Source organism: Cnephaeus nilssonii (assembly GCF_951640355.1).
Source record: "Cnephaeus nilssonii genome assembly, chromosome: 1".
Lineage (NCBI taxonomy): Eukaryota > Metazoa > Chordata > Mammalia > Chiroptera > Vespertilionidae > Cnephaeus > Cnephaeus nilssonii.
In genome coordinates this window covers 92449413-92463075 of record NC_137072.1, presented here as the reverse complement: position 1 = coordinate 92463075, position 13663 = coordinate 92449413, and the positions used below count along the sequence as shown (strand labels likewise).

The 13663-nt window shown below is 39.0% G+C and overlaps 1 protein-coding gene across 1 annotated transcript; it reads left to right on the top strand.

The window, feature by feature from the left end:
- The first annotated feature begins 12044 nt into the window (after positions 1-12044).
- On the top strand, positions 12045-12526 carry LOC307104475 (10 kDa heat shock protein, mitochondrial-like). Its single transcript, XM_079779368.1, has one exon. It carries the CDS (start codon positions 12080-12082, stop codon positions 12386-12388), a length of 309 nt encoding a protein of 102 aa, XP_079635494.1. The 5' UTR covers positions 12045-12079; the 3' UTR covers positions 12389-12526.
- The last annotated feature ends 1137 nt before the right edge of the window (positions 12527-13663 follow it).

Sequence of the window (13663 nt, the reverse complement as noted above, 5' to 3'; positions counted from 1 at the left end):
TAGATATAAAACAGACTCAGACACAGAGACCAAAGGGATAGTTATACGAAGGGAGGAGGTAGGGGGAATGGGTGGAAAGGGGAAGGGAAATACAACAATATCGTGATGTTTACAGGGTGGCAGGTGATTACTAGAATTAGTGGGATGATCACATTGTAAGGTATAAAAATGTTAAATCACTCTATTGTACACCTGACACTAATATAACCAATATAAGATTGTATACCAAGTATACTTTTAAAAAAAGAAATCAGTCAAAATGTCAAAGCCTAGCTTTATTTTAAAAAAATAAAATCTAATAATGACAAGGAGGTCTTATTCTTATGTATAGAACTAGATGATGAAAGGGATAAATTCACTACTTAGGATTGATTTTTTTTGTTGTTGAGAAATGATAAGTGTTTGCTCTTCTGGTAAACACTTAAATTTGCAGAAAGGAATGGAAAATGGGTTCTGAAAACAACAGGTTGATGATCTCAACCATTTCAGGTAAAATTCTAGATTGGATTAAAAAACAATTAAGGAAAATTTCCCACATATACAAAGGAAATAGAATAATATCAAGAAAGCATCACGAGCCTCTCATCCAAATACAACATTTATTGACTCATGGTCAACCTTGTTTCATCATTTTCACCCCACCCTCAACCCCACCATTCTGACCCCTGCTGTGTCCCACAACTGCTTGGTTTGTCTGAATCAGAGTGGGAACAAGGCTCACACATTGCATTTGATTTTTATATCTCTCAAGTTGCTTCTGACCTATAGCCCCCACCCACCCCTTTTTTCACTTGGCAATTGAAAATAGGCCACGTGTGCTTAGAATTACCCACATTCGGATTTGGCTGATTGCCTCCCCATGATGTTGTTTAATTCTAACCCTTAATATTTTCTGCAAACTGGTCTGTAGTTGAATGTAGAGGCTTCATCAGGTTCAAGTTGGATTTTTTAACAAGCATACGTCATATAGATGGTGCTGTGTACTTCCTGCTGCACCCTACCAGGAGGCTGGTTGTGTCTCTTTTTATGATGTCAGATCTGATCTGCAGGGTCGGGGTGTTATCAGCTGGAATTATCCATCATAAAGTTTCCTATTAGCTCTTTAACCAATGATTTTAGAAGCCATTGATTATCATTGCCTAGATTACATTATTTCATTTACTTAGTAGGTGTAAAATGATAATATTCTAATTATATTACTTTTGTTAATTTATTAGCTAGAATACCTCTATAAGGAAAAAAAAAAACCTTCCTTCATGATATCAATTATTTGGTTCCTAAGGTTGGTGTGGTAATGTATGGGAAGTGAGTATAAATGCTCAATTCTTTCTCTTTTTTTAAATCAATTTTCAAAATAATGGATTTGCTCCCTGGTGTGTCCTTCAAAGATCATCAGTGGGGGATTTTGGTTTATTTGAGGGAAAGGGGAGTCAGCATTATGAACTCATGGGTCTAAATATATTTTATATATTTCCTTTCATTGCAGGAATTATTCTTATTTGTGCTCAAATTATCCAGACTTTGACCAGCGGAAGCCTCTTCAATTGGCTCCCCAGTTATTTTGATGGGACCCTCGTGGTCTTTAGTAGCTTTCTTGCTAGCTCGTTTGATAAGATGTCCCAGACTCATCTTTTATACTTTTTGCCTAGACCTGGTATCAGCCATTTCTCAAAAGATCCTGGTTATTTTTAGTGGGAATTGGTATTAGAGACCACATTGTGGGTCCTAGATTGGATTTGGGAATGAGTGATTTATGAGTATTTGGAAAGGAAGTGATGGTCACTAGGCACCAGGGTCTAGTTGAATTAAAGTCATCATACATTTATTAAATAAGACATGGTTCATTCTAGATGAAGGAGAGGAAAATAGTCATAAACAAACAACTGGACACAATACTATGTATACAGAGCTTTGGGGAAATAAACCAGGCATGAAATAGTTATTATGCCTGGAGTCAAGGGATAAAGCTCAGCAAGGAGGTGACATCTGAGCAGTAGAAATAGGCAGGCAGGCGAGACAGAATGGAAGAAGATTCTGGGCAGGAAAAAGAACATGAGCAAAGCATCAGAATCATCAAAGTGCATGGCGTGTTTGAAAAGAGTCAGATTTGCTTCATTTCCTCTGACAGGGATAGCGGATTTAGAGAGCAGCCAACTGCAGTAGACATAATGCATCTGGACTTCAGCAGGGCATTTGTCCAGACCTATCATGATATCATTGTGGACAAGATGGAGAAATATGCACTAAACGAGAGGACTATTAGATGAATTAACAACAGTTAGGTGAATAAATGAACCCAAAAGATACTGATTAGTAAATTGACGTCAGCATAGAGGATGGTCTCTAGTGGAGTGACACTGGGCTCTGTCTAGACATTTCTATATACAATTTATATAAAAGTATGGAGCAGATACTTAACAAATCTTCAGCGTATATGGAGCTAAGTGGGATAATGAGTAGCCTTAGTGACAGAGTCTGGATTCAAAAAGATATTGGCAAGTTGAACCTATTGAGTAAAAAACAAGCAAACAAACAAGCACACACACACACACACACACACACACACACACACACTCACAGGGGAGAAGCATGAAATAGATTAGGAGTTTAGATCAGCACAATGTATTGTTAGTGTGCATGGATAACAACAGAGTGCACAGAATGTGGTAGGGGTGCTTGTCAACTATGTGATACTCAAATACCTCTTGGAGAATACTTTGAAAGAGCGATTGAGAAACAGATTTCCATTCTGCAGAAGAATGTTGTAATAGTCAATTCCCAGAGGTGAAGTAGGCTGCCCCATAGATCAAGCCTGCCATCATAAAAACAGGATCAGTGAGTGGGGAGGTTCTGGAGGAGAGTTGACCATCATAAGAAAGAATTAAGTTCTCTTTTGCATCAGAGAGTCCATGGCCCCTGTCCTCCCTAGTAGCCTACCTCGCAGGATCCCAAATACTCACATCACTCACATGGGTGCTTAGGGTTCACCCAGAAATGATCTTCATCCCCCCAAAGCCCCACACTTCAGTCTTTTCATCATCCTCCACTGTCAGAGTTGTCATACTGCACTAAGGGTCAAGAGAGATGGATTCTGGTTTTGGTTCTTCTAATGCTAATTCTAGGACCTCAAATATGGTAGATTAAAGATGGCCACAAATTCTTTTATGCCCTTCCCATTGAGAGATGGAGTCTAACTTCCCTCCCCTTGCATCTAGGCTGGTCTCAGTGACTTGCCTGACCAATACGATGTGGTAGAGGCTGTGGGGCTCCCTAGTTTTGATTATAGGAAGCCTTGCCATTTTCACCCCAGCTTCTTGGAAGCTTGCTCTGTGAGGCAGCCCCAGTATCCACTAGAGAAGACCAAGAGAGATGGCCAGAAAGTTCAGCTGGGATCATTCAAGCCTTCAGATGCTTGAGTGACCGCAACTGAAACCCCAGATTTCATGTGAGGCAGAGATGTCGTCCCCTCCAAGCCCAGTCCAAACTTTACTGTATTCCAGAACAAAATGAAAGATTGTTGTGTTTTAGCCACTACATTTTGGAGTGGTTTATAGCATAGCAATAAGTAACCAGAACATCAGATACATCGTCCCAAACTTTGGGGATCAATTTTCAAAGAACTTAATACTTTCTAAGGCCTCTTCCCATTCTGACATCCCCTATAGCAAACATTTGTGGTCCCAGGATTCCTTTACACTCTTAAAAATTATTCAGGACCCCAAAGAGCTTTTGTTTATGCGGATTATATCTATTGATATTTGCAATATTAGAAATTAAAACTGAGAAAACATGTAAAATATTTACTTATTACTTTATTTAAAAATAAAAATTCATGAGCTATTAAAGCAAAAAAATGTTTTTTATGAAAATAATATTTTCCAAAACAAAAAATTATTAAAAGAGTGGCATTGATTTTACATTTTTACAAATTTCTTTAATATTTGGCTTAATAGAACACAGCCAGATTTTTATACCTGCTTCTTCATTCAAACTGTTGCAGTAACTTCTAGAAAACTTCACTGAACATGAGAAAGAATGAGAGTAAACATTGTAAAAATGCATTAGTATTGCTATGAGAATAGTTTTGACCCCACTGACCCTTGAATGAGTGTTGGGGATTTCTGGGGTCCCCAGACCATACTTTGAGAACTACTGCTCAATATAAATTATGTGGGAAATTAATCTATATGCATTCATTTGTAGCTGATAATACTTAACAGGGGCAAATTTTTAGAGTAATTTTCATTTTAACAAGGAATAAAGTATATCTCAGATGGATCAATCTATAATGGAAGAATATAAAAAACACAGATAATGTTTTGTCTGGTTAAGAGTCCCCTCTTCTGGTCCACTTCACAGGCCACTGCCCATTCAGCATCCTGAGTCTGGCCCTGGCCAGAGGGAGGCTATGGCCATAACACTAGACCCATCAGAGACTAGAAGAGAGCAAGCAGGCAATCAAGTTCAGGTCATCCATGGCTCCTTCACTTTAAGACAATATATCTTCTTGTTTTATGGGCAGAGAAGGGTTTTATGAGTATTAACAAAGAACTTGAGATTGCAAACTCTCATTGTGCTCACTTTAAGCAATCAGACTGAGTTCATCATGTTGGAAACTATGAGAAGAGACTGTTGTAACATGGAGGTAATATGCTTATTTATTTTAATTAAATTATTGAAAATCAGAAATGATATCATATCTAGCCTTTCCTAGCAATGTAGACATTTCCCAGAACTTTTAGCTGCAGATTTTTAGTAATTGCATTGTACTAATCAACTAAAATAGCCCAGTGTAAATGTTAATAAATAAACATAATCATAATCATAACCCTAGACATATCCAGTTGCCAAGGGCTTCAAGAAGTCATTGAATCCACCCCTCTGCCTCCAGGCATGCTTTATCTTCCCATCAGTTCTCAGCAGGAATAATGTCAGAAAACATGTTCTATATTGGGTTACTTCGTCCCACCATCTTTACTTTTTTTTTTTCAGATATCCTAAACCAGAAAGAAACGACAATTAATTTAAATTACTTTAGAGAACATTAAAAAAATTGAGACACTGAGAAATTTGTTAGACAGATTTAAATAGTTAAATGAGTCTTTTTTTCTAGAAATGACACAATGAGTATACTTTACAAAATATTTGCAAACCTACTAAGTCAACCCATGTTGAAGATGATTTAAATTTTTAAAGGGTTGGTTTAGAAGATTTTATTTTATTTTTTATCTTGGTAACAACCAAATTTAATAAATAATTAATTACACATGTTTTACCTTGTTCCACTAGGAATTAAATGTGTTTTGATGCATTTAAAAGCTCTGGGTTTTGAAAAGCCATATAGACTGCATAACTAACTCATACTTACCTGGAGAATTACTGGAGTTAACTAAGATTTATCTAAGTATTTATTTTGTAGTATCTCTTTTGTTGCCTTCAGGACTAAACGATGTATGAGAGCAAGTCAAATGACAACCTGTCAGATCATGTCTTTTCATTGTGGCCCAATGGGATTATCTAAAAAGGTAGCTCCTGAGTTATCGAGGACTCTAATAGAATGAGCTCTTGGTGAGTGCTCCACATGCTCTGAGACCTAGAGAGCAACTCCTCCTTTGCTGCTGTATAAATTAAGCTCTGACCCAAAAGCCACAAACATAAGCAAATTCTTATGTTACCAGAGCTCTGCTACCATCAAAGAGGGAAATAGATACTCTCCTCTCCTTTAGCATGACAAAGCCCTTTGTCCAGACCCTGGATACTCGGGGACTATCTCCTTCCTGGCCCCCATTGCCTTCACCAAGGTCACTTTTTTAATATTGCAACTAAAATCTTCCACCTCAGCTGACTAGAAGTTAGTCCTCAAACCCTGCACAAGCTCTATCACATTTAATACCAACGTGCACTTTACCTTACTCTTCAGTCGTGAGTACTTAGAGATAATTCCATCATAATGCCCAAATCGAATAACACGGTGGTGAAAAGCACCAACTTGGAAGCCTGACTTTAAGCCTGTTTCACCACTAACTAGTTTACGTTGGACAAATACTTTACTCTCTGTAGTTTAAGAATTTTCATGTGTAACCTGGGGTTGTGTTAGTCTTTTGGTTGGAAGACCCAAAACCAAACTGGCTTATTAAAGACACACACATACACTGGGATTGACTAGCTACCATGACTGTATAACACTGCAGGGGAAGAGGCAAAAAGCTGAAGAACTCATTTTAAATACATATATATATATATACAGTATATATATATAGAGGCCCAGTGCATGAATTCGTGCATGGGTGGGGTCCAGCCAGCCTGGCCAGGGGGAGGGGACATGGGCGGTTGGCAGGCCTGCCTGCTGGTCGAACTCTTGGTGGAGGGGACAATTTGCATATTAGCCTTTTATTATATAGGATATACACTGAGTGGCCAGATTATTATGCGTTCAGAGATCATAATAATCTGGCCACTCAGTGTATATTCCTATTGATTTCAGAGAGGAAAGAAGAGGGAGAAAGAGATAGAAACATCAATGATGAGAGAGAATCATTGATCAGCCTCCTTCTGCATGCCCCCACTGGGGATCGAGCCTGTAACCTGGGCATGTGCCCTGACTTGAAATCAAACTGTGACCTCCTGTTTCCTAGGTCGGAGCTCAACCACTGACCCACACTGGTCCTGCTGAAGATCTCATTTTATATATGGCCAGTTTGGGATTCTCAAACTCTGATGTGGAAATGGTTTCGCCTTGTCTGAGTTCTGCTTTCCTCCATGTAGACCACATGCTCAGCCAGGATCTCCCCAGCATCGTACAGGAAGGGGCCAGGTGGTCACAACAGCTAGCTCCTAGTTTCTATCAAAACAGCTTTAACCAACCCAGTGGAAGAAGTGCCTCTTTGCCAAGAGTCCAGCATAGACCCAGTGTGGCTCTCATTGTCTTTGATTGGTCCAACTTGGACCAATTGTTGTGGCCAGGAATGTGCATATTTTCATTGGCAAGGCTGGGGTCATGTGCCTACTGCTGGCATCGGGGATGAAATCAGTCTCAGCTGACTACATAGACTGAGATAGTTCTTGGAAGAAAAATTGAGTTTCTGCTTGCAGGTAAAGAGACGGTGGGTGGATGCTGGGCAAGACCAAAACACAACAAAACTCATCTGTAACTGTCTACTATAGTGGATAACAACATCTACCTTTACCCCTGGAGTTTGTTATGAGAATTAAATAATAATGCAAGAAGAGCACTTGGCACTGTGCCTGGCACATGGCAAGCACTCCATGACATTAGCTATTATATTAGCTGTTATATTCCTCAATAAATCTTTGTGAAATTAATAGTGAATGTTAGTAAAGCCTCAATCATAACCATTGTAAGTGGATGGTATTTCACATATGTAGTGAAAAACCTTAGAAGAGAGATGACAACTCACAAGCCAACTCTAAAAATTACTACTTGTAGAGGTGTATTGAGAAAGATTCTAAGGACCATATTATGTGGAGTTAGAAAAAAAAAGACAGTCACACATCTTATTCATGTAGATTCAGTGCCTAGCATATACACAGTAGAAACTCAGTCAATTTTTTTTTCATTGAACTGAAAATAATTAGGTTATACTGAAATTCTTCCCCATGGAACCCAGAGGATATTGGTAAAATTAAACCATGTGGAACTTGAGTACTGTTATATTTTTTTAGTACTGTTATCATTTTGTTGGTAGGTTTCATGTATTTTTGCATATATTTCATGGCATTTATATTAAATTCATAAATAAAATATTCCTCTATGTGAACTCAATAAAGCATTTTAAAATAACAATAAAAATGTCCTCCTGCCCTATTATATATTTGCCAGTAATTTCACTGATTTCCCAGCTCTTTAAAACTTAATGAAAGAACTCTGCAGGGTGGCAAGGGAGTGACAGCAACTGTGGTCTGGCTAGTCAGATGCAGAAAAGGCTTCAGGTAACGTGTGTGCCAGAATCTCACTGGCTTCAAAGCTCTTCTTCTGACCCACATCATCAACCACTTCACATATGAAATGACAACCATTCATACTATCGTGAGTGCATGTTGCGTTTTCACTACCCACTTTGGAGAACGTATGTCAGAAACAACTGCACTACTAAACATAAAATGGCTCAGGGATGGCTAACAGAGGGAGTGGAGAACTCTGGGACCACGGGACAATAACACCCAGAGCAGTGTCAAGATCATGGATTCAAACCCCAGTTCCACCAGGACTTTTGGTAAGTTACTTCATCTCTCTAAGCCTCTGTTATTCACCTGTAAAATGGGGCTAAAATATATTAAAAATAAAGAAACATCTGCCTCCTAAATTATTATGAGGGTAAACAAGATCCTCATAAAGGTCTTAGCATATGATAAGTGCTTAATAAATGGTAGCTATTATTATTATTATTATTATTATTATTATTATTATTATTATTACTAGAGGCCCGGTGCACGAAATTCAAGCACGGGTAGGGTCCCTTGGCCTGGCCAGCGATCAGGGCCAATCAGGGCCTTCCTTCCCCCGGCTGCCAGCTGCCAGCAGGGGCCTTCCTTCATTCTGCACCAACCCCTGGTGTCAGCGCACATCATAGTGAGCAGTTGAACTCCTGGTTGGTTGAACTCCTGGTTGGTCGAAATCCTGAGGAGACAATTTGCATATTAGCCTTTTATTATATAGAATTATTTTGATTTTAGCTTCAACTCCTAGGATGTTAGTTGGTCTAACTATACATCAGATTAACTCTGTAGATTAAATTGAATGTATGCATAAGCATGTGTGCACACATGTCTAATAGCATAATGTTGTGAATTACCTCTTGCTATATTTCATTGCTGTAATATTTTCCAAAATCTCATGCCAAGAATTTTTGAAGTTTCACTCCCATTAATATATAATACAAAAAAAGTCCACTTCATTCTCTTTGGCATGTTTTTTGAAGATTTATTCCTTCTTGGATGTCCTTAGGGGTCCCCCTTATATTCACTGGGTCAGGATTGAGCAGAAATTCACCCAGATAATAGTATTTTGTAAAAGGAGATAAAAAATATCTAATCACACTACACAGAATGCTCTGCACAAACAGTGTTACTAAACCCTAGAGATGCCAATATAATTAAACCAACTAAACTCTGCTTTGCTCTCAGTTTTCCTCTGTTATATATTAGATATATCATGATATAGTATAAGGAGACTTTACGCTTCCATCACCTGACTGCTGAGGCCATAAGCGCACCGAGCCTACGGTCAGGAGCTGACAAAGAAAGGTGACATGTAAGAACAAAAAAATGGGGGAGGGGGAAGGGAAAAAAGTATCAGAAGCACCTCTGGAAGAGTAGAAAATTCCCCTTCCTGAGGGTGAAAAAAAGCAGGGTACTGCTCTTCCCCCCAGCAAGCTGCACACTCCTAGACAAGTCATTTCTACTAACTCATGTTTGTACAACATAAATTGGTTCGGGAAGCCTTACAATGGGTGACTTACAACATATGCACACACACTAATCCCCAAGACTTCATATTGTAATATTTAGCAATCTGGCTTTCAATTGGCCAATTATTTCATCATCAGGTGTATGCAGAAGTCAATTACAGAGCCCAGCATTCAACCCATGTCCACTTCACTGTAAAACTTGAGACCATACTCAGGCCCCCTAAGGGTTTGAGGCTGAAACAGTTCAAATAAAGAGGAAGCTGCACTTTACTCTTGAAAGCTCAGCAGCTATCAAGCAAATTAAAACGGGGTCTGAGATTTAAACTCAGGAAGAAATTCGGTCAAACCGAGATAAAAAATGAGGTCAATATAGATACAAACTAAAATTATTCCTCAGGCAACTGACATTTATGTCTTCTAATACATCGTTCTAATGACACTGGGAAAAAGTGAGAAATATTGGGCCAGATTTATGCTGCTATATTTATTTTTGAAATTGCTAAGAACTACCATTTGGTGAGCATTTCCTTTTGTGAGGTTTCCACACATTATTTAATCTTTATGACCACCCTACAACAGTGGTTGTACCCAGTAGACAAAACAAAACAAACAAAAAACCTGAGGCCTAAAAGAATTATATAACATGTCCACAGTCAGATGGGAAGTGGTAGTATGTGGGGAGTGATAACCTATTAATCACTTTTGAGATAAATTTAAAAGAGAAATTCTAACTGTATATTTCTAATACTGTGCCACTAATATCTATTTTTACCAGATCCCTAGTTCTAATTTTTTAGAAATTCAAGATTTACTACTGATTATCATAATAATGAGCTATTTCTTAAATACCAACTAGGTATGGTGCTAGGCTAAAATAATGGCCCCTCAAAAGTATCAGTTCTAATCCCTGCAACCTGTAAATGTTCATTTATATGGGAAAAGTATCTTTGCAGATGTGATTAATGTAGCTATGTAAGTAATGCCGGATGTTGGGGTGTCATTTAATGCTTATGGGTCTTGATCCGGCATCTAGAAGGGTTCTGGAATCTGGAGAAAGTCTCTGGGTAGATTAAGTAGGAGTCCAAAGACGAAAGATAATTTTGAAAGGCATTGGGGGTCAGAGGAGCTTTAGCTAAAAGAGCTAAGTTCTCCTTGTCTCAGGACCCCTTGCTTTTTATTAACACAAATTGTCCTAAGGCAAGGTGGATATATACACTTCAAAGGGTAGGGTTTCTGTACAGAAGCATTGTCAGAATGGGGGATAGCCTACGGTTGTTCAGGTGTTTAGCCAGTAGGAGGCATTAACATGTAGATTAAGATGCCCTGAGCTGTCTGGCAGCAAACAATCATCTTTTTCAGGTTTGGGGAAATGCCTTTAGCCATTCCCAACAGGTGATAACATATGTGACTCAGCCCTTGTTGAGACCCCAAATTCCATCAACCTTTTGATGAAACTCTTGCAATTATGACATGCTGGAATTGGCTTCCAGCATATAAGAACCTTGACATGGGGAATTAGACTGTACCATCCAGATGTGCTCTAAATGCAGTTACATAGGTCCTTATAAGAGCAAGGCAGGGGGAGACAGAGGAGGAGAAGGCAACATATTCACGGAGGCAGAGATTAGAGGGATGCAGCCACAAGTTAGCAAGAATGCTGTCAAGAGGCATGGAAGAAGCTGGAAGAAGCAAGGACCTGACTCTTCTCTAGGGCCTGCAGATGGAGTTCAACACTGAGGACACCTTGATTTTGACCCAGTGATAATGTTTGGAACTTTCTGGCCTCCAGAACTACGAGAATAAACTTCTATTGTTTTAAGTCACTAAGTTTGTGGTAATTTAGTAGAACTGCCCTAAGAATCTAATCCATGTATCATGCCCTGGGTAAAGTGTGTGTGTGTGTGTGTGTGTGTGTGTGTGTGTGTGTGTGTGTCCTTCACACGAATTCTATGAAATGGATATTATATATTTACAGATGGAGAAAGTGAGGCTGAGAGAGGTTACATAAGTGACTAAAATCACACTGCAGTCAGATAACAGAGCTGGGATTTGAATCCTGGTCTGTAGTCTTTCCACCTCTCATTAGTCATCAGCACACTTTAAGTTATTTTGGATAAGCAACTGGGAATAAATATGAAAACATTGTTGGAAATTGATTTATAGGAATTTCAAAACACTTGAAAGTATATTCTTTAAGATCCCAAAGTATCTGCAAAGTTGACCAAGACTACTTCTTCCATCTACAGTGTATGATACACACCTCTGCTCCTAGATCAAAGGCCACAGTAAGAAATGCTCTAGAACAATTAGCCCTCCTGGCCAAGAAAAATGTATCCCTGATGGTGGAAAATTTCTAAAACCGCCTAAAGGAAGTGAATACAAAAGCTCAGCTATATCCATCAATAACATAGAATTTATAAAATCATTATTTGACATGGCCTACATTCTAAAACAGTCCCAACTGAAGAAAGAAAGAACAATGTTAACACTGGGTAGTGTTGATTTCAGCTGCATGTTAAAAGCTGTATGCTAGTGGCCCTTGTTAAATGCTATTTCAGCCTGACCCTCCTTGCACATAATTCTTTCAGTTGGTAAGAAATGAAAGCACAGGGCGCGACAGCGGAGCACAGGCGGCGGCGGCGGCCGGAGTCATGGCAGGACAGGCCTTTCGGAAGTTCCTCCCCCTCTTCGACCGCGTGCTGGTGGAGAGGAGCGTCGCGGAAACGGTCACCAAAGGAGGCATCATGCTTCCAGAAAAGGCTCAGGGGAAAGTATTGCAAGCCACAGTGGTCGCTGTTGGATCGGGCTCCAAAGGAAAGGGTGGAGAAGTTCAGCCTGTTAGCGTGAAGGTTGGAGATAAAGTTCTCCTCCCAGAATATGGAGGCACCAAAGTAGTTATAGACGACAAGGACTATTTCTTATTTAGAGATGGTGACATTCTTGGAAAGTATGTAGACTGAAATCAATCACTATTGAACTGGCATCATGTGAAGCCGCCCATTCCATTGAAGTTCTGAAATCTTTCATCATGTAAATAATGTCCGTGTCTCTTTTATAATAAACTAATGATATCCAAAAAAAAAAAAAAAGAAATGAAAGCACAGAAAAAATGGTACCACATAAGGCATCCATGGCTCTATAATAATCATCTCATCACTGGTGTTTAATGTATCAATTTTCTGTTTCATCTATGACTAGATTCAATACACTTTTTGAGGGCCTATTATTTGCAAAGCAGTTTCCACATTAATGCAAAGACAAGCAATCCTAGAGGGACTTAAAGGTATGATCATCACAATAACTAGCAGGTGCATAGCACTAGCTATGTACCAGTATTGTTCTAAATGCTTTACGTGTATTTATTGTTTACCTGGTAATCCTCACAACAACCCTATGGTATGTTTCATTATTATAACTCCCATTTTACAAATCAAGAAAACAATGTTTAGAGTGATTTAAACTTATCCATTGTCTTCCAGCTAATAAATGATTGAACCAAGATTTCAACTGACAGTCTGGTTAAGAAACCCATGCTCTTAACTTCCTCAAATACTAGAACCAGACAATAGTCCAGTTGACCAGAATATAAAGTGGAGAGAGATAATAGTCCTAAGAAACATACAGGAACGTTACCTCAGTGTTCAAAGAAAACTGCATCTTGCCATTCTCCCTTCAGCCTTCTTTCAGTTCTTCCAACACATTAAACACAAAAATAAATCAAACTCTTATGCCTCAGGGCCTTTGAATTACTGTTTCTTCTGCCTGGAATTTTCAAAATGACATGAGGATTAATTTAATTATACTAAATTTTATAAAAGATGGTCATATTAATTTTATTATAATTAATTAAAGTTATCTTATGTCTTTGTTTAGTAGCTTATTTGTCCATTTTCATCATTAGGTTCCCCCTTCCTGAGGGCAGGGCTCACCTCTGTCATGCTCACCATTGGATCTCAAATGACTGCCACATAGTAGGCCCTCAATGTGTGTTTCTCGCGGTTGGGCAGTTGTGGGGAATTTAGGAAAGGCTTCGTGCAAGTGGTGGTTCTGAGGCTGGCTGTGAAAGTTGGCTGAGATTCTAACTTGTGGAGTTGAGGGAGAAGGAGATTCAGGATGGAGGAAGCAGCGTCCTGTCTCTCCGGCACGGTTATTACTGGGCTTAAATGAGAACATGGGGGTGAAACCCTTTATAAAGACCTGCACATTTCTGCAGCAGTGGTCTGGTAAGACTGAAA